General features: G+C 37.5%; 1 protein-coding gene across 1 annotated transcript in view; it reads right to left on the bottom strand.

Moving 5' to 3' along the window:
- Positions 1–19526, bottom strand: part of PAPSS1 (3'-phosphoadenosine 5'-phosphosulfate synthase 1) — a 99134-nt gene that overhangs the window by 48980 nt on the left and 30628 nt on the right. Inside the window, exons 4-5 of the mRNA XM_032254839.1 lie at positions 18652–18790; positions 13606–13724 (exon numbers count right to left, since the gene is read on the bottom strand). Coding sequence (XP_032110730.1) covers positions 13606–13724; positions 18652–18790 — 258 coding nt within the window. The remainder of the gene's footprint in view (positions 1–13605; positions 13725–18651; positions 18791–19526) is intronic.

Genomic DNA, 19526 nt, shown 5'->3' with positions numbered 1-19526 from the left:
AATTCAGCAATGACTAAATATGTGCCGAAATCAGGCTCCTCCTACTGGTAAATTCAAAGTCTCTGACCTTTCTAATAATTAAAAAACAAGAAGAGTAAACATGAAGAAAAAGAAATGTTGAAATCAAAAGACAGAAAAGAAATAAACACCATTAGCTACAATAGCAAATTCAGCCAGCTGTGCTGCTCCTGGTGTTGAGACATGAACAGCCCTTTCTGGTGGCCCCTTGTCCCTCTAGGGTCTCACTGCTCACCGGACGAAAGCAGAAAAGTGTGTGAACCACAAACCCGGCACAGCATGGGACACTTCATATACCTTCCAAATCTTCTGCAATTAAACTTCCAGCAGGCACCCATAGCCGAAAGCTATCTGTTGCATTTACTGGGGGTAAATAATACATGAAGGCATTAAAAAACAATGGTGAAGGAAGAAAGCTCCACCAGCTGCTTCCATGTTCTCTTTGTAGATACAACTATGAATTACAGAACCATGCACTAATGGGGCAGATTATTTCTAAAGAACCCACACTAAAGAGGCTATGTCTTCAATTTTGCCAAGGAGTTCAAAGCAGTGACAAGCAAATATACATAGTTTATACATAATACTTAATTGTATACTGGGAGGAGAATCCTCTTAAATTGAGCATGAGACATAGTTTGTCTTCCAACTCCAGGAATTATTTTTAACATATTTATTTTAAATTATAAAATAGCATAGAGAGAATTTGGGAATGAGAAAAACGATTCACCCCGTATCCCAGATATGGTTATCATTGTCATTCTTCTATCTTCCCTTTGATCTGGCCTCCATCTATAGGCACAACACAGAACAAATGATAGTTCAGCAGTCTGTACAAAGCCTATTACTTCATCAAGCAGAAAATAAAAATTCAGAGTCAATTTTTCCTAGAAGGAAAATATGATGTGCAATAAGTGAACTACCCAAGACAATCTATATGTTCAATTAGCTTCTTGGATATCTAAAGCCTCCAAAAATGCCTTGAGGCATACAGATTCTGTGCAGCTGCAAAGTATTGAAATCCTCTATACTAGGCAGAAAAAAACACTAAATGTAACTGAAGTTACATAAGAAGTCAGGCATTCATTAGGACTTTTGTGAGGAAGAGTATGATACAGGTTCACAAGACACTTTAAATATGTACATAATCACAAAATTTTAGGGGCATAACATCTTCAAAACCAATGAGATACAAAAAGCAACATCTTCAAAACCAACGAGATACAAAAAGGAAAAACTGTATCAAGAAGAGTATGATATAGTTTCACATGACACTTAAATATTTACATAATCACAAAATTTTAGGGGCATAACATCTTCAAAACCAATGAGATACAAAAAGCAACATCTTCAAAACCAACGAGATACAATAAGGAAAAACTGTATCAAGAAGAGTATGATATAGTTTCACGACACTTAAAATTAAATATTTACATAATCACAAAATTTTAGGAGCATAACATCTTCAAAACTAACGAGATACAAAAAGCAACAGGGGTCTGTATATAGGTCAGTTATTTCCAATGTTCTTTTCACTACGAATGTGAACTAAGGGGGCAAAGACTTTTTATATTAAGATCTGAGTTCCAATTCTAACAGTGCAACCTTAAGCATCTTACAACGTGTCTCCCCAGTAGTTTTAAAAAAACACACACACAGAAAGATACACACATATATGTTACAAGGCTGTTGTGACAATTTAGTGACTTAAAGTACCTGAACAGTGGAGGGTAACATTAGTGAGAACTGACTACAACACCACACATTGTTATAAGGGCTTCCTGTGAATTTTAATTCATTAATTTTCACCCCGTCCTGCTTATGAAAGCAGAAGAAACTACTGCTATCCCCTCTTTACAGAGGAAATCAAGGCCCAAGAAAAGTCAACAACTTGACCCAAATCCTTGCAATATTGCCTTTCAATGGACTTAACGCATAAAGAATACTCAATAATTACAGTATGCTTGCTACATGCCAGGAACTGTTTAAGCACTATGCATATATCAACTCACAGAACCCTCTGTAAAATCCTGAGGCAGGCACTTTTTTTATTTCCCATTTCACAGATGAGTGAACTGAAGTCCTAGAAATTAGGCTATATCTTCCAAGGTCATACAGTTGAGAAGTACTGAAAACTAAGGCATTATTTTGTCAAATTTTTCTTATTTTCATGATTTTATTGAACATAATTCCCAAGTTTCTAGCCATCATGTGATCTTTCAACGCATTGATAAGGTTCTAGACAAAAAGAAAAGATATTCAACATTTCAGTCAGGCCTAAATAGTTCTATCACAGACAAGTAAGCAATTTTCAACCTACTGTTCTGAACCCTGCAATTGTGAATAAATCAAGAACCTCTATTTCCACTGCTGTGGACCCCTTAGCAGGATATGCAGTCTGGGAACAAATGACAAAGGACTCCAGAGAAGAAAGAATCTCATTCTCAACTTCAATTATAAGAAAAACTCTATACAGTATAAAGCTTTCTTTGCTATCTCTGAAACATATCGTAGGAATGGGATACCTTTTCATATGTTGTGATGGGGCTTGACTACTCTCCCCCATGTTTACTGCTGAAAATTGCCAAAATCCTAGAGAGGCAGAAGCAAGCATGCAGCAGACACATCTTCTAGTTTTACTGGCTACAAGGTATGTTTAGCCGGTTTCCTAAACCAGCATCACTGGTTCCCTAAACCAGCATCACTAGTTCAGCTCACAAAGACTGAAGACCAGCAGCAGTGAGCACAGTCCACCGCAATGCTCCAGGAACAAGGCTGGGGCTGTTCTCTTCCCTCCACCCTGGAGCCCCCAAAACACCAAGGGTGCACGCAGGAAGCAGAGGCTTCCTCTGAAGAGATGTTCCAAATAAGAACTGTGCACTAATGAATGTTTCTATAGATGATGTCTGCCATTTCCTTCCAAAATATCCCCAAGTCAAAAAAAAAAAAAACTATACAAATAATTTGTGATCAAATCTGTCTCCAAGGTAACTAGTTTGAATGTGAAGAGGACAATATCTATACTATGAGCCCCATCAAATTACTGAAATGTTTTACACACTAATAAAGGTATTCGTAATTGAGCATAAATTTTTATTAATGTGCTACTTTACATGTATTATCAAAGGCTATAGCTACTTTCTTTTCAAGAAGGGAAATTTTTTCATATTTTGTTTTTGAGTCAAAGTAACATTTTCATTAGAAGCATTTCATGATATTCTTCCCTTTTCAAAATTCACACCCTACAATATTTTTAAATGGATTTTAGCCTCACAACTTCAGTACAAAATTCTTCTGATACCTAACCAATGCCAAAATAAACATTCAAGAGGTTGCTACTGTTTGTCCTCTTCAAATAAAGATACGTAGGGTGAACGTTTTGGGAATTAATGCAAAAATAGCATGAATCAAGGGGAACTTGGAGCATCTGCTCAGTCTGTGGAAATGAATTATACACAGATTCTATGTGTAAAGACAAAAGGACTCAGTCTCTATCAGGAATACAAAAAGAATCTTAAACATGCAGATGCTGCCAGCTTCTAGCATATTCCAGTGACAAATCTCAGTTTCCAAAATCACTATTAGACATCTGAAAGGAGCAAAACCACCTCAAAGTGAGACAAGATATCTGGACAACAGAAAGTTGAAGGTGCTGCCACATGAGCTATCCACTTTATTTGGGATTCATTAGGATTTCCACAGACACAGCTATTAAAAACAGCATGCTCTTCTTCGATTTGTACATATAAAACCCTTTATTTCAGAAAATGTCCTTTAAAACAAAAATAGATCCCAAGCAAGGCCAGGAGAAAGTCTTCACATACCTGGATACCTCACCACCAATCTGAAAGGCTCCAGTCACCCTGCACTAAAGGGTAAAGGGGCTCAGAGGGGTTATAGGAATACCTCTGAGCAGAAGATCAGTGAACAACTCACACTCTACTATTAATGAGAGGTGAATTCTGTAACCTGCAAGTCTAGAGATACTATAAATCTGTAAGTATTAATTTTAAAACTTAACACTGGGTACCCAGAACTTTTTTTGTTTGACTTTGACAGTCTAAGATCTAACATATGTTGTATCTATAAACAGACAACTGTTTTTGTTTTTACCTGGAAACTGGCAGGAAGGGCAAACAACATGCACTACATGGAAGTGGTAGCTCTCGCTTCTCATTTTAATCTTCCTAAAGAACTCTGAACATGTTAATACAGTGATTCCACATTTTAAGTTTTCCTTTAAATACTTTCTGCATTTTTTTCTTGAGCCAAAGCTGCTCAACAGATTTGAACACCAGGGCACATTCATATTTTTATGTAACTATTAAATTTCTATTATCTAACTACATGCATCCAAAGCATGAGCACCAAACGACATTCTGGCAACAGTTTAAAACTGAGCTGCAAAGTCTGGCTTTTATGTGCAGCATAAAACCCATTTAGAACACTAAACCACCATTTTGTAAAAAGACAAACCTTTAAATAATTTATAGCACTAGTGAATCTAGAGTTCCTGGTAGATTTTAAAACAGTATTTAAAATATCACTTTAGATTAAAACCAGCAGCAAGAAGTCTACTTCCTTATGTCATAACAAGTCAAGTTAAAATGCAATACTAGCAGGCCATCTAGTGACCAATTTAGGGTCTAGGAAAATAAAAAAAAAACCCTGATTTGTTAGTGTCTTCTATTTTCCTAAATACATACCAAACAAATAAAATGAAGATGTTGGGAGAAAACACTGAGAAATGCAATCTTTGTATGAATAACTACTTTACCTAACCCTGGATTACATTACACAGCCAGAGTGAAAGAGAAGGCACTCCAGAAATGACAGAGAATACTTAAGTTTATGTAAAGTACCCACGGTAACCAAAGGACCCATCATCCTAAAACACCCCATTGTACAGCATACTAAAAACATTTTTCTTGGGCAATGAAATAAATACTGTATCTTACTGAAGACCATTAAACAATTCCAGGTACAATTCACTACAGAAGAGTCTCTCCAAAGGAATACAGCACAACAGATAAAAGCAAACACTACTTAGCACTATTATTTCCATGGATACAGGCTTTTCAAACACCTTCATTCTCTGGAAAGTCCCAGACCATAGTACTTTCTTCCCTCTAATAAAAAGTTGCATACAATGGGAAATATATATGGTGTTTGCTCTCTGTCTTCGGTTTTTGGCACAGAGCTCCTAAAACCCTTCAAATCCCCTAAGTGATCAACGTGTCTTTAGAGTGCTGAGATGACTCTTGGCTGAAGGGCGCCGGTACAGCTTCACGATGGGGGCTGAGACCAGAAAGTCCAAGTCACCATCACAGGGTTGAAACTTTCAGCCTCACTCTTCTCCCCTGACCTCTGGGGAGCAGAAAGGCATTAGAGAGATTGAGCTCAATCACCAATGGCCAATGATATTATCAAATGTGTGATGTAAAGCCTACATAAAAACCTCTGAATGTTGGGGTTCTGAGAGCCTCCAGGTTGGTAAGTACAAGGAGGTACTAGGGAGTTGGGGGGAGGCTGAAGCTCATGGAGAAAGCATGGAAGCTCTGCCACCCCTTCCCTGCACATGTCTTCCATTTGGCTATTCCTGAGTCTGTAAGAAAGTAAATAAAGTACTTCCCTGGCTTCAGTGATTTGTCCTAGCTAATGATCAAACCTGGTGTGGGGAAAGGGTACGGAGGTGGGAAACCCTGGATTTATAATAAGCCAGGCAAGAAAGTAGGTAGCCTGGGCACCCCATTTGGGCTGGTGTCTAAAACAGGGTATGGTATAGGAGTGAGCCCTTAACTTGTGAGGTCTGGGCTAACTCCAGGTAGATAGGGTCAAAATTGAATTGAATCACTGGACACCAGATGATATGAGAGATTAAACAAGAAACTGGTTGAGAAAAAAAAAAATCTTCAAAAGTCTTACAAAACTAAGCTTGAAGAGGGATAAAATTTACTTAGCTTATTTTAGGAATAGAGTTGTCATTATATCTAGTATAACACTTTGCCACTTAGATTTAGGGTGTTTTTTTTTTTTTAATTATATTTGGACTCTGGGGTACATGTGCACATCCTGCATCCTGCAGGACTGTTGCATAGCTACATACATGCCATGGTGGTTTGCTGTCTCCATCCCCTGCCACATTGCCTACATCAGGCATTTCCCCCAGTGTTACCCCTCCCCATCCTCCCCTCCCCTCCATCCCCACATCTAGCCCTGTGAGTGTTGTTCTCTTCCCTGTGCCCATTTCTCACTGTTGATTGCCCGCCTATGAGTTAAAATATGGGGTATTTGGTTTTCTGTTCTTCTGTCAGTTTGCTGAGAATGATGGTTTCTAGATTCATCCATGCCTCTACAAAGGACACAAACTCGTCGTTTTTTATGGCTGCATAGTATTCCATGGTGTATATGTGCCACATTTTCTTTGTCAAGTTTATCATCCATGGGCATCTGAATTGGTTCCAGGTCTTTGCTATGGTAAACAACGACACAACGAACAAACACATACATGTGTCTTTATAATAGAACAATTTACAATCCTCTGGATGTATACCCAGTAATGGGTTTGCTGGGTCAAATGGAATTTCTATTTCTAGATTCTTGAGGAATTGCCACACTGTCTTCCATAATGGTTGAACTAATATACACTCCCACCAACGGGGGTACAAGTGTTCCTTTTTCTCCACGTCCTCTCCAGCATCTGTTGTTTCCAGATTTTTTAATGATCACCATTCTAACTGGCGTGAGGTGGTATCTCAATGTGGTTTTGATTTGCATTGCTCTTATGACCAATGATGATGAACATTATTTCATATGTTTGTTGGCCGCATATATGTCTTCTTTTGAAAAGTCTCTGTTCATATCCTTCACCCACTTTTGAATGGGTTTGTTTTTTTCTTGTAAATCTGCTTTAGTTCTCTGTAGATTCTGGATATTAGCCCTTTGTCAGATGGGTAGATTGCAAAAATGTTTTCCCATTCTGTTGGTTGCCGGTTCACTCTAATGATTGTTTCTTTTGCTGTGCAGAGCTCTGGACTTTAATTAGATCCCACTTGTTTATTTTGGCTTTTGTTGCCATTGTTTTTGGTGTTTTAGTCATGAAGTCCCTGCCTGTGCCTATGTCCTAAATGGTATTGCCTTGGTTTTCTTCTAGGGTTTTTATGGTGTTAGTTCTTATGTTTAAATCTTTAATTCATCTGGAGTTAATTTTTGTATAAGGTGTATAGAAGAGGTCCAGTTTCAGCTTTCTGCATATGGCTAGCCAGTACTCCCAACACCATTTATTAAACAGGGAATCCTTTCCCCATTGCTTTTGTCTGGTTTTGTCAAAGATCAGATGGGTGTAGATGTGTGGCATTACTTCCAAGGCCTCTGTTCTATTCCATTGGTCTATATATCTGTTTTGGTACCAGTACCATGCTGTTTTGATTACTGTATCCTTGTAGTATAGTTTGAAGTCAGGTAGCGTGATACCTCTGGCTTTGTTGTTTTTGTTTAGGATTGTCTTGGCTATGCAGGCTCTCCTTTGGTTCCGTATGAAGTTTAAAGTGGTTCTTTCCAGTTCTGTGAAGAAGGTCAATGGTAGCTTGATGGAGATAGAATTGAATCTATAAATTACTTTGAGCAGTATGGCCATTTTCACAATATTGATTCTTCCTAACCATGAGCATGGAACGTTTTTACACCTTGTGTGGAAATGTTTGTGTCCTCTCTTATTTCCTTGGTCAGTGGTTTGTAGTTCTCCTTGAAGAGAACTTTTACATCCTTTGTTAGTTGTATTCCTAGATATTTTATTCTCTTTGTAGCAATTGTATATGGGAGTTCATTCTTGATTTGGCTCTCTGTTTGTCTGCTGGTGGTGAATAGGAATGCTTGTGATTTCTGCACATTGATTTTCATATCCTGAGACTTTGCCGAAGTTGCTTATCAGCTTAAGGAGATTTTGGGCTGAGACAATGGAGTCTTCTAAATACATGATCATATCATCTGCAAATAGGGACAATCTGATTTCTTCCTTTCCTATTTGAATGCCCTTTATTTCTTTTTCTTGCCTAATTGCTCTGGCTAGAACTTCCAATACTATATTGAATAAGAGTGGTGAGAGAGAGCATCCTTGTCTAGTGCCAGTTTTTAAAGGGAATGCTTCTAGTTTTTGCCCGTTCAGTATGATGTTGGCTGTGGGTTTGTTGTAAATAGCTTTTATTATTTTGAGATACATTCCAGGTTTTAAGAATTACATAAATCATAATTCATTAGGCAAAATGTGCCTTATTTCAAGATAAATAAGATGACCTACAAACACTTTTCTTATTTCGCCTACATAGAAGAAACATTTCACACTAGGTGGGTAGAAGTATGAGCAATTTATTTCTTGAAATAATAAACATTCTTTCCAACCCAGATAGTGTTGTCTCTGATCTGCTCAAGTACTTTAAAAGTATTCGAGAAATATTAATCTTTCTAAGGTCAACAAAATGCCCATGCCTCTCCCATTTCTTAATCCCAACTACAGGTGTGGAACTACTCATCAAGGAATGTGAAAGAGAGTCAGAGAAAAGATTGGTATTTCAGAAATAAACTAGAAATGGAATGAGTCTAGATACTATTAAAGGCAGTGTAGTAGAAACATGAGTGTGTAGACTGCAGAATCAATCGGAACTGTGTGCAAACCTCACTCTCCCTAACTATCTGGATGAATAACTTCACCTACGTAATCTGTTTCCTCAACAGCAAAATTATGACAATTTTAACTACTTCTCAGTTTCAATGCAAACTAGATGCAATAATGCTATTGCAGTACCTAACACAGGGCCTAATACATAGTAAGAGTTCAGCTGATGAGTTCCTGCTGATGGTCTCCATCTCTACCTGTGATGGTTAATACTGTGTGTCAACTTGGTCGGATGGAAAGATACAAAGTATTGATCCTGGTATGTCTGTGAGGTGTTGCCAAAGGAGATTAACATTTGAGTCAGTGGGCTAGGATAGGTAGACCCATTCTTAATCTGGGTGGGCACCATCTAATCAGCTACCAGCACAGCTAGAATATAAGCAGGCAGGAAAATGTAAAAAGAGAGACTGGCCTACCTCCCAGCCTACATCTTTCTCCCATGCTGGATGCTTCCTGCCCTCAAACATCAGACTCCAAGTTCTTCAGGTCTGAACTCAAGACTGGTTCTCCTTGCTCTTCAGCCTGCAGATGACCTACTGTGGGACCTTGTGATCATGTGAGTTAAGATTAAATAAATTCCCCTTTATATATATATATGTATATGTATATGTATATGTATATATCTATTCCATTAGTTCTGTCCCTCTAGAGAGCCCTGACTAATACACTGCCCATGGCATTCTCTTTCAGCACACACATTTACATCTTCCTTTACAAAATGCAATGTAATAGTACATAACGCTGGTTAATGTAGGACCCCTAACCTTCACCTCCCCACTCCAAACACACACCCTAGAGCTATATAGATTTGGTTATTATTATTTGCTTTATAACAACATGCACTTGATATATTCATCCCTTTCACCTCCCCATCTATACTTAGACTGTACTATGTGTCCTCCCATAGCCTACCTTTGGAAAACCTAACAAACGTCTTTGTGATAACAATGAAGTTGAATGAACTGAATTTGCGACCCCTGGATAGAGGGAGTTTGGTATGAAACGTACACATTATAGTGAGTCACTTTCCAATGAAGTACAGTGGGCAAATGCACAACTGGCATCACTAAGGATGAACTTTGAGCTGAATGTCAGGTATTCACTGGTTTCTCCATGTGCCCTAATGCCCACTGGGATTCAACTTTGAGGGAAAAAAACATCAAAAGAAAATAAATGCCAGATATAGTTGTGTGTATATGTGTATTTCTTCCTTCAATTGTACTTTTAATTTCTACATCATAGCATAAAAGAAGAAAAATAAATGAATCTATATATGGTCATTCTATACACTATAAACAAAATGACAGCAGTGAAGACCAAAAATTAAGGTCCCTGAGTTAGGAATGTTTATTGCTTAATTCACTGCCACATCCCCAGTGTTCACAAAAGTGCTTACCACATACAACACTATTAAATTAACTAAAAAGATCAAATAAGTACAACGGAAATATTCACGCTTTCATTGGAAAGTGAAGTCATTTATTCAGAAAAGCATGTAACAAATATTTAAAAGCAGGGTGATGCCAAAAGAAAGCAATCAAATTAAGGAGGCATTTGCATTTCTTCTTTTGTCACCACCCACTTTTAAGATAAAAATAAACAGTTTTTCAAAAGAAAATTTCTGTCTTAAATGAACATAACCAGAGTTCCTTTCTGGATGTAGATTTAACTACATCCAAAGTGTAATGAGAACACTCCTGAAAGTAAAAGCCAGAGGTATAACAAAATGACTGAAATTGTAGGTGCAGAATCCAACACGTTCATGAACAACTTTCTTCATTTCTCTGAAATACTTCAAAAGTTTATGGTATAAATAAAATGAAACAACATATGAAAAGAACTTAGCACAAAGACCACTTGGAAAACTACCACAGTAATTCAGGTGAGAGATAGTTGGAAGCTAAACTACGTAAAAAGGCCACTTTCCCTCAAATTGAAATAAACAGAACAAGTTATTTTAAAAGACAACATACCATACATATATATATATATCCCCCTTACAATAAGGACTGAGCAAATGTTAATTTCTTATCTACCCTTCTTTTTCAAGGATAATTTCCTTGAATGAAACTATCCAGTCATCAGATTGTCTATCAGGCATAATACAGATTAATATCTCTATAAAAGGAGGATCTACATAAAATAGTATCTATTACAATATATTAGTATCTATATAAAATAGCATAATTATTAATTAGATACAAATAAATTAGAAGGAAGGCATTAACTAAGACTAGATATAATACAACCCATAGCACCAAGGAAAGAAAGTACCGTGGTGGACTTCATAAGGACAACAAATAAGAAAATATGCAGCATGGAACCAAACTATGAAGAACTGTGAACACAAATCATCTCACCTCTTTATTTTACTTTTATTAACGTATTTTGTTTTATTATTTTTTTATTTGAGACAGGGTCTCACTCTGTCATTCAGGCTGGAGGGCAGTGGCGCAATCACAGCTCTCTGCGGTCTCAAACTCCTGGGCTCAAGAGATCCTCCTACCTCAGCCTCCTGAGTAGCTGGGATGTGCCACCACACCTGAGTACTTTCTTAAAAAAAATTTTGGAGGCCAGGCACAGTGGCTCACACCTGTAATCCCAACAATGTGGGAGGCCAAGGCAGACAGATCATCTGAAGTCAGGAGTTTCAGAGCAGCCTGACCAAATGGAGAAACCCCATCTCTACTAAAAAAAAAAAAAAAAAAAAGAATGAAAGTAGACAGAATGCATAGAGAGATGCAGAATTTCAACTGAGAAATACTATAAAAAAAAAAAAGCCAAATAATGACAAAATTGTTTTTTAATGATTATCAGAGTTAAATTCCTTTATGAGCATATCAATATATTAGATACAGCTAAGGAATCAGCAAACTTAAATATAAGTGATTAAAAATTATCAAAGCTAAAATGTTAACAGAAAAGAGATGAAAAAAACAGAGCATCTTAAAACTATGGGACAATATATTATTTAACATATGTGTAACTAGAGTTCCAGGAGAAAAGTGAAAAAGGCAAAAGAAACATTTAACATAATAATGGCCAAGAGTTTTCAAAAACTAATGGAAAAAACAACAACAACAAACATCTACCCAAGAAGATCAGAGATTTTTAAACAGGAAGAAAAAAGATCTAAATCTACTAGAAGACCTAGACACATGATATTAAGCCTACTAAAAACCAAGGAGTAACAGAAAATCTTAAATTCAGACAGGAAGAAAAAAATCACATAGAGTAACAAAGAAAAGAATTACATTAGAATTCTCATCAGAAGTAAAGCAAATTAAAAAAAAAAATGGAACATCTCTAAAGAACTAAAGGAAAAAAAAAAACCTGTCAATGCAGAATTCTACACTCAGTAAAAGTATCTTCTAAAAATGAACAAACAGATGAGAAAGACTAGTATAAATCCTTTCCAAATTCATTCCCCTGTGCCTCTCAGTATGCCATGGATGCAAATGAAATCATGATTTCCAACATACTTCCTAGGAGTTAAACATTTTCATGTCTGTTTCTATCACCTATGATGTAAATTCCTCAAGGATGGAGGCACAGATGATAAATCTTTGCATTACTGGCACCTAGGACCATAACGACAATGGCGGGCTTTTAATCAACGTGTGGTTGATGATGGATGATGAAAGAATGGATGCTGAGGCAGCTTTGGATAGATGAAAAGGAAGCTGGAAGTAGAGCAATAGGATTAGAACAAGAGGGCAGAAGTCAGTTAAAAAGAAACCTAGGAGGCAGAGACAATGAAGCATAAAACCTCGTGGGATATCTCACTGACCTGCAGATAATGATATCTGATCAGTAAATACAAAGAAAAGCATCAGAGCAGTACCAGTTTACATTATTTCTATTTATTCAGCTACAATATTTGGATAAAATAAATAAATTAGGAAGGAAAGTCCCAGGTTAACTACCTGGCAGATATTTTATAATGTGGAAAAACTCAAAGGCTAAACATTTATAATATATTCAGACAAAGAAATTTTTTTTAAGTTGTATGTCTAATATATCCAGTAACATACACTAGATGAAAGGGGTTTATTACAGGATTTTGTAGATTAAGAGGGGGTTTGGACTCCAAAACCCACAGTTAGGGCAGAATGAGGAAAGATGATGCCTCATTTTCTGTGCATCCCTAGGTCAGGAATGAACAGCAAAGTGGGGAGAATGCATGACAAGGGGACAGGGTAACCACGGATGCAAGACGTCCAACCACACAGAGGCCAGATTCTCTCTAACTGCAGTGGACTATGTGACCCTCCAGTGAAGTAGGGAAAGGGGGTTGAGGGTAGTATGGAGGAAGCAAAAGGGAAAGAAAACTTTTAAAAACCCAGACTAAAGTCTGAAGGAACTCTGCACTTGTTAGCGGCCTAAGTACCTTGGATAAATAACATCAAGCCTCTTCAAGCCTCCATATAGATGCCCAGGCACCAGGGAATGGTCCTTATGTCCTGGAAACTTACATCCTCCACAGATCCCTCTCTAAAATCCACCCATGAGGAGATCATCATGCTATCACAAGAAAAATGTGGGTGCTCTAAATGCCTAAGAAAAGTTAACTACCTTGTATATCTCAAATTGAAAAACATACTATCAAGTTACAGGACTGAATAATCATGACTGGATTTTCTCTGTTAGGTATTTTTCTGTGGTAAAATATAAGACTGTTTGACTCCTAAGACTACTGAGGTTTACACTAAGGGGGATATTTCATATACTGTACATTCACAGTGCTCCCCACAATACCTCACACACTGATATACAGACACTGAACACTGTCGGCATTTCGAAGCATTTAAAATACAAATGTTACTCAATATTAACACCATCATTTTTTTTGGAGGGGAAGTTTATGAGAGAGATACAATTTTTCTCTGATGATTCCTTCTTTCATATTCTCTTACCCGTTCCTGTAGAAGTTCCACAACTTGCTGGACACAGTCATTCACATCACAGGAGTCTGTTTTCAGCACCAATTCAGGGGCCTCTGGCTTTTCATATTCAGAATCGATCCCAGTGAAACCTATAAAAGGTACCAGATAATAGAGTGGGGTGGAAAATAAAATTAAAATAGTTTTGTTTTTCAGTGCAGATCTCGGCTATACTGAGGTTAGTATCTGCGCTGTCCCCCAAGCCACAGGGCTATACTAATGAAGTGTCTTTCTTGGGAGAATTTTTTTTTTTTTTTTTTTTGAGACAGAGTTTTGCTCTTGTCGCCCAGGCTGGAGTGCAGCGGCACAATCTTGGCTCATGGCAACCTCCGCCTCCTGGGTTCAAGCGATTCTCCTACCTCAGCCTCCTGAGTAGCTGGGATTACAGGCACCCGCCAACCCACCTGGCTAATTTTTTAGTTAGAGATGGGGTTTTGCCATGTTGGGCAGGCTGGTCTCAAACTCCTGACCTCAGGTGATCCACCTCGGCCTCCCAAAGTGCTGGGATTACAGGCGTGAGCCACTGTGTCCAGCCAAGATTTCTAATTAAACTTTTTTTTTCCAGCACTGAGGGCCATTTTAAACTGTAAAACCACCCAAAGTAGCACAAAAATATAAAAAAATATGGCACCAAATAGGCTGCAGAACAATTAAGTTTATGGTATGAGAACGTTTAAAACCAAAAGGCCAAGTGCTGCCTTGTTGACTTTTGCTGGGAACCACGTCAGGTGTGTTGGAGGTGTCGTACTGATCATGGAAGTGCCAGGCATATTGATGTGGAGGTTACAAATAAATTTTGTCAAGTAGGCAAATTCATAAATATAGAATCCACAATTCAAAAACTAGTAGAATCAATTCTACTACTTTTGTCACCATTTTTCTTTCTTTTTTGTCTTAAGAAAATGCCCAAGCTGCCTGTGAAGATGTACAGAATTAATACCAGGTGATCCAAAGCATCTCAATTTCTCTATAGGACATGGACATAAAACCAAACCCGACAAGATTATTTTCTTCTCAGTGCAAAAACAACACTAAGTCAATCTGTCTAGTACATTCACAAGTATTATCCACGGCCAAATTGAAGCTCCACAGGCTTCTTCTGCTATCAGATAACAAGTGTTAAAACAAATTAACTACTATTTGCTTAAACTAAATACAAATAAGGATAGTAAATCTATTATTAGATCACAAAATAAATTATACTGTCAAATATAATTTTAGTATTAACCACTATCTAGATTTTTCTTTTCTTAGCAGTTATGTGGTATATGTGTTACCACGTAACTGCTAAGAAAAGAGCAAACAGACGATAATTTCCCAGAAAGGGTTAGCTAAGCTAAAGATATGCCATTCCTATCTTACACCCCTGACCTTACCCCACATGTAAGTCACTCAAGGCTTGTCTATCTTGGAAAGCTGAGGTCATTCTTAGGTTAGAATGGCATGCATGAATTTAAAATCATTACCATTAATACCAAGAAGTACAGTACAGCTAGCAAAAGAGTTCAAAAATATATACTACAAAGCTACAGCCCACTTATTTTTTTTTTCTATTTCATATTTCTAAGCATCCCCTACAAGTCCTGAACTCAAGAAAAATCTTCTGCATTACCAGTATTCCCATTTAGCAGTGAGTCACAAGAAAATGACTGGGAAAAAAATAAATAATTCTGGTTAAGAACACTAATTGTTAAGTTCTAATTCTCAAATGCGGCAATACACTGGAATCACCAGGTCCCACCCCATGAGATTCTGATTTCACTGGTCTGGGGTACAGCCTTGGCACTGGATTTTTAAAAGTTCCCAAGGAAATGCTTACAAGCAGCAGAACTTCACAAGCACTGGGTTAGAAGAGGTGGTTTAACATTTTAGAAGCCCTGGAGTTCTCCTACTAATTTATCCATAAGTGATTATAATAATACATGTAAATTGTGAGAAAAAACATTCACATTTAAGTAGGTAATAAAAACTATCTTAAGTAGTCATCATGAAAATAATTGAGATAACAGAATGGCTGACACCGTCCAATAAATGTCACATAAAGGTCTATAAAAGCCTGAGTCCCCCTGAATATACACAGTCTTGTCTGTCCTTGAATGTTTACCATCACGGCTTTGAAATAGAGTTGATAGGGAATTTGTTACACACCACTTACATGTAACACCTTTTTAAACAAACAAGCAACTCTACAATTAGGAACTCCAGCACCATGGCAAACCTAAAATACATCAGTGTATGTGTACAGACACACACAAACACACACACATTAACCTAAGGAACATTTTATCAACTTCTACTCACCGCAATGTAGACAACAACTGAGAAAGTAAACAAGAAACTGGACTAATACAAACACACTCCCAGTTATAGAGTACAAACTGTAAGAGACTCAAGAGTATTGTGGATATCATCTTTGAACAGCCGGCACTAAATATATACCTTGCAAATAGAAAGCTGAGGACTGAACTCTGATTTTTTTATCTTGCCCAAATTCCTATCAAAGGGGTCTGGGGAGTCATCCCTTACAAACCATAAATTCTCATCAGATAGGTTTTATTTAACCCTATATATCATGACTTATTTTCCAACCTGACTCTGGCATGATACTGCAAGACAAAGAAGAAAATTAAATTATTTTCCCCAAAACATGTTTCTTTGCCATATTTTAAAATGGCCCTACAAAGCTGTTCTTTGTGGGGGAAAATCTGCATCTGTAAAGAATCTCTATTAACGTAACTGTATTTTTTTCTTCCAGACTCTCCCAAACCTAAAGAGATTAGGATCTGAACAGGAAACACTTGTTATCTATTGTCTCTAAGGGCAGCAGCCACTCTAAGACTTCAAAAGAACTTTGGTCTCCCCACTCTTTATCTTAACCTAAACATTCCCTTTCTATCAATCCCAGGTCTTTAGACAAACTCAACTAAGTGTCAATCAGAAAATATTTAAATTCACCTGTAGCTTAGAAGCCCACCACCACCACCTGGCTTTGAGTTATCCCACCTTTCTGTACCAAACCAATATATTTCTTAAATGTATTTGACTGATGTCTCATGCCTCTTTAAAATGTATAAAACCAAGCTGTGCTCCGATCACCTTGGGCATGTGTTCTCAGGACCTCCTGAGGGCTGTGTCACGGGCCATGGTCACTTGTATTTGGCTCACAATAAATCTTTTCAGATATTTTAGAGTTCAACTGACAAAGCATTGGTAAATGTGTGTTGAACATTCCACTCCCACTCTATTTTGTCATCCATCCAACAAACATTAACTGTGTGTGTGACAGGTATATGCTTTGGGCAATGTACTGTGCTAAATTCTAAACACAGAAAAATATTCACTATGACGTCCCTGCTCACAAGTAGCTTACTCCAGCCAGGATGACAAACCTACCTCCTTTACAAACCCATTCTTGCAAAAACAACAAAACTAACTACAATTAAAATAAGTAAAAGGTTTAGACTTTAGGACCCTAAACACACCGTTTTGCTTTTCTGTACCTAATTTCTACACAAAGACTGATGTGAAAACTGGCCATTGAGAGAGTAATATGGGAGATGAAGGGCTAAACAGGTTTTCCTCCAATTGTCATAAATTATTCTGGTCAAACATCCTGCTCTGAGTCAAGAAAGTAACAGCTTAATGGGGTAGAGAGATGACAGGCAGCAGTCCCCATTAAGGAGCTGATTCTCCATAGTGGCACTGCTGGAGGTCGGCCTTCCCCATGGAACTGTTACCACAGCGGATGGAACTTGACCCAACTGCCAAATGATACTCAGGTCCAAATACAGAAGAGCCCAGAATAACTACCATTTCCCTTCCCACTCTAACTTTTTCTTTTCAGGGCCAGAAAATGAATGCCAAAATCTATAATTCAGAGAGCTCCTGGGAGTTCTTGTGACAGTCTCGGGCTATCACATTCCCCACTGAGAAGGCAAACTTAAAAGTTACCTGCATGACTCACTGATCCCTAAACAATGCTATCTTTAGTTTTTATTTTGTTGTTGTTTTTTTTAAGCTATTAAGTCCTCTGTTTTTGTTAACAATAATAGAACAGGACAAGTCAAGGGATATCTACAAGATAAATACTATGATTGACATCAAAGGCTACAGCAGAGGTGGGTTCTAAATTTCTCCCTTAATGTCTAAATGTCCATCGCAGTTGAAACTCTGGGAAGCAAAACATAAAATCTAAAAAGCAAGGTCTAGCTGTCCTTGGTAACCACGTGGCTTTGTTCCAGGACTCCCGGTGAATACCATAATGTGAGGATGCCCAAGTCCCTTACAAAAAATGATGTACTATTTGCATATAATCTATGTTCATTCTCCTATGTACTTTAAATCATCTCTACATTACTTACAATACCTAATACAACATAAATGCTATATAAATAGATGTTATATTTGTTATTTATACTATTTATTTATTGTATTATTTTATATTGTTTCTTCTGGAATATTTGCAATTCAGTTGGTTGAAACCACACATGTGGAATCCACAGACTTAGAGGGTCAACTGTATATATTTTAATAGAATCAGTGATATGCTAATTCAATCCAATTCAACAATAGTATCGGAAATGAATAAGGGACTATTCCAAGGATTTTAATAAAGTACAATGTATTATTCTTGTCATCAAAATGCTTATAATTCAGACTTTTTTTTCCAATAGCTAAGGGATTTCCTCCATTTCCTTTGGAACAAAGAAAGCAGAACTGGTGTCAGCAGGCAACTGACGTCCAACTTCATGCTAAGCACCTAATTTTATCAAGTAGGTTTTCACCAACTCCCATGCCCAACCCTGGCTAGTGAACAAGATTCCAACAAGATCAACAAGACCCAGCACCAGGCACTGCTGCAATGCCCAAGAGATAGAATAGTGTAATAAGACCCACATTCTCTCCTCAAGGTGCTCCAAGTCACGCTTAACATTTCCAATTTCTTAGAAAATGTCAGTCCTAGATATGAGAAGATAAAATATCTAAGCAAAGTGAAACTGGGAAGAAAATATTACTGACCTTTAATTTCTCCTGCCCGGGCTTTTTTGTACAGTCCTTTGACATCCCTCTGCTCACAAACATGCAGGGGAGCATCAACAAATACTTCAAAAAACGGTAAACTTGCACCCTCATGAATTTGCCTTGCATTGTTGCGATCCTTTAAAAAAAAAGATATGCACAGAAACAATAAAAAGTGATCACACAGCTCACAAAGGTACTGTATTAATATTAAAGATGAGTAAAAAGTGATTTTCACCCAATTTAGTGAGAAACAGACAAAATTTATGTTTTTAAACATAAACTAAAAAAAAAAAAAATCCAAGAAATTAGGTTAACCTCTATTACTCGTGTCAATTTTAAAAGGCATCCTGTTCTACTAACCCAGGATTTTGGAGAGTTACGGAAGGAAAACAGTGAATGCACCACAAAATCTTCCACCTAAATTCTACATGGATCCTGAGCCAAAGCACAGCTTGAACACCAGGTGTCATCAGGCTTCTCTCTAATATCACATTCAAACACAGCCTGAGCTAGCATGAAAGCAATTTCACAAAAAAGATCCATTCAGAATCTTGAGGCTAATTTATTTCTTCGCCAAATCCAAGCCCACTGCCGTCACTTCTCCTCTCGAGCACTCCCAAAACTTAACTTCTCTGCTCCTAACTCCCAACTCTCTAGTAACTACCCTCGTAGCTCCCTCTAAATCCTCTCCACTCTGTTCTTTGAAACACTCTTTTGTAAATCAATCTTTAGATTGATTTCCCAATACCATTTATTAAACAGGGAATCCTTTCCCTATTGCTTGTTTTTGTCCAATTTGTCAAAGATCAGATGGTTGTAGATGTGTGGTGTTGCCTCTGAGGCCTCTGTTCTGTTCCATTGGTCCATATCTC

The sequence above is a fragment of the Sapajus apella genome, unplaced genomic scaffold (genome assembly GCF_009761245.1).
Source record: "Sapajus apella isolate SASKATOON/1434 unplaced genomic scaffold, GSC_monkey_1.0 scaffold87, whole genome shotgun sequence".
NCBI lineage: Eukaryota > Metazoa > Chordata > Mammalia > Primates > Cebidae > Sapajus > Sapajus apella.
The sequence above is the reverse complement of the archived record's forward strand: the minus strand, read 5'-3'. Positions and strand labels throughout refer to the sequence as shown.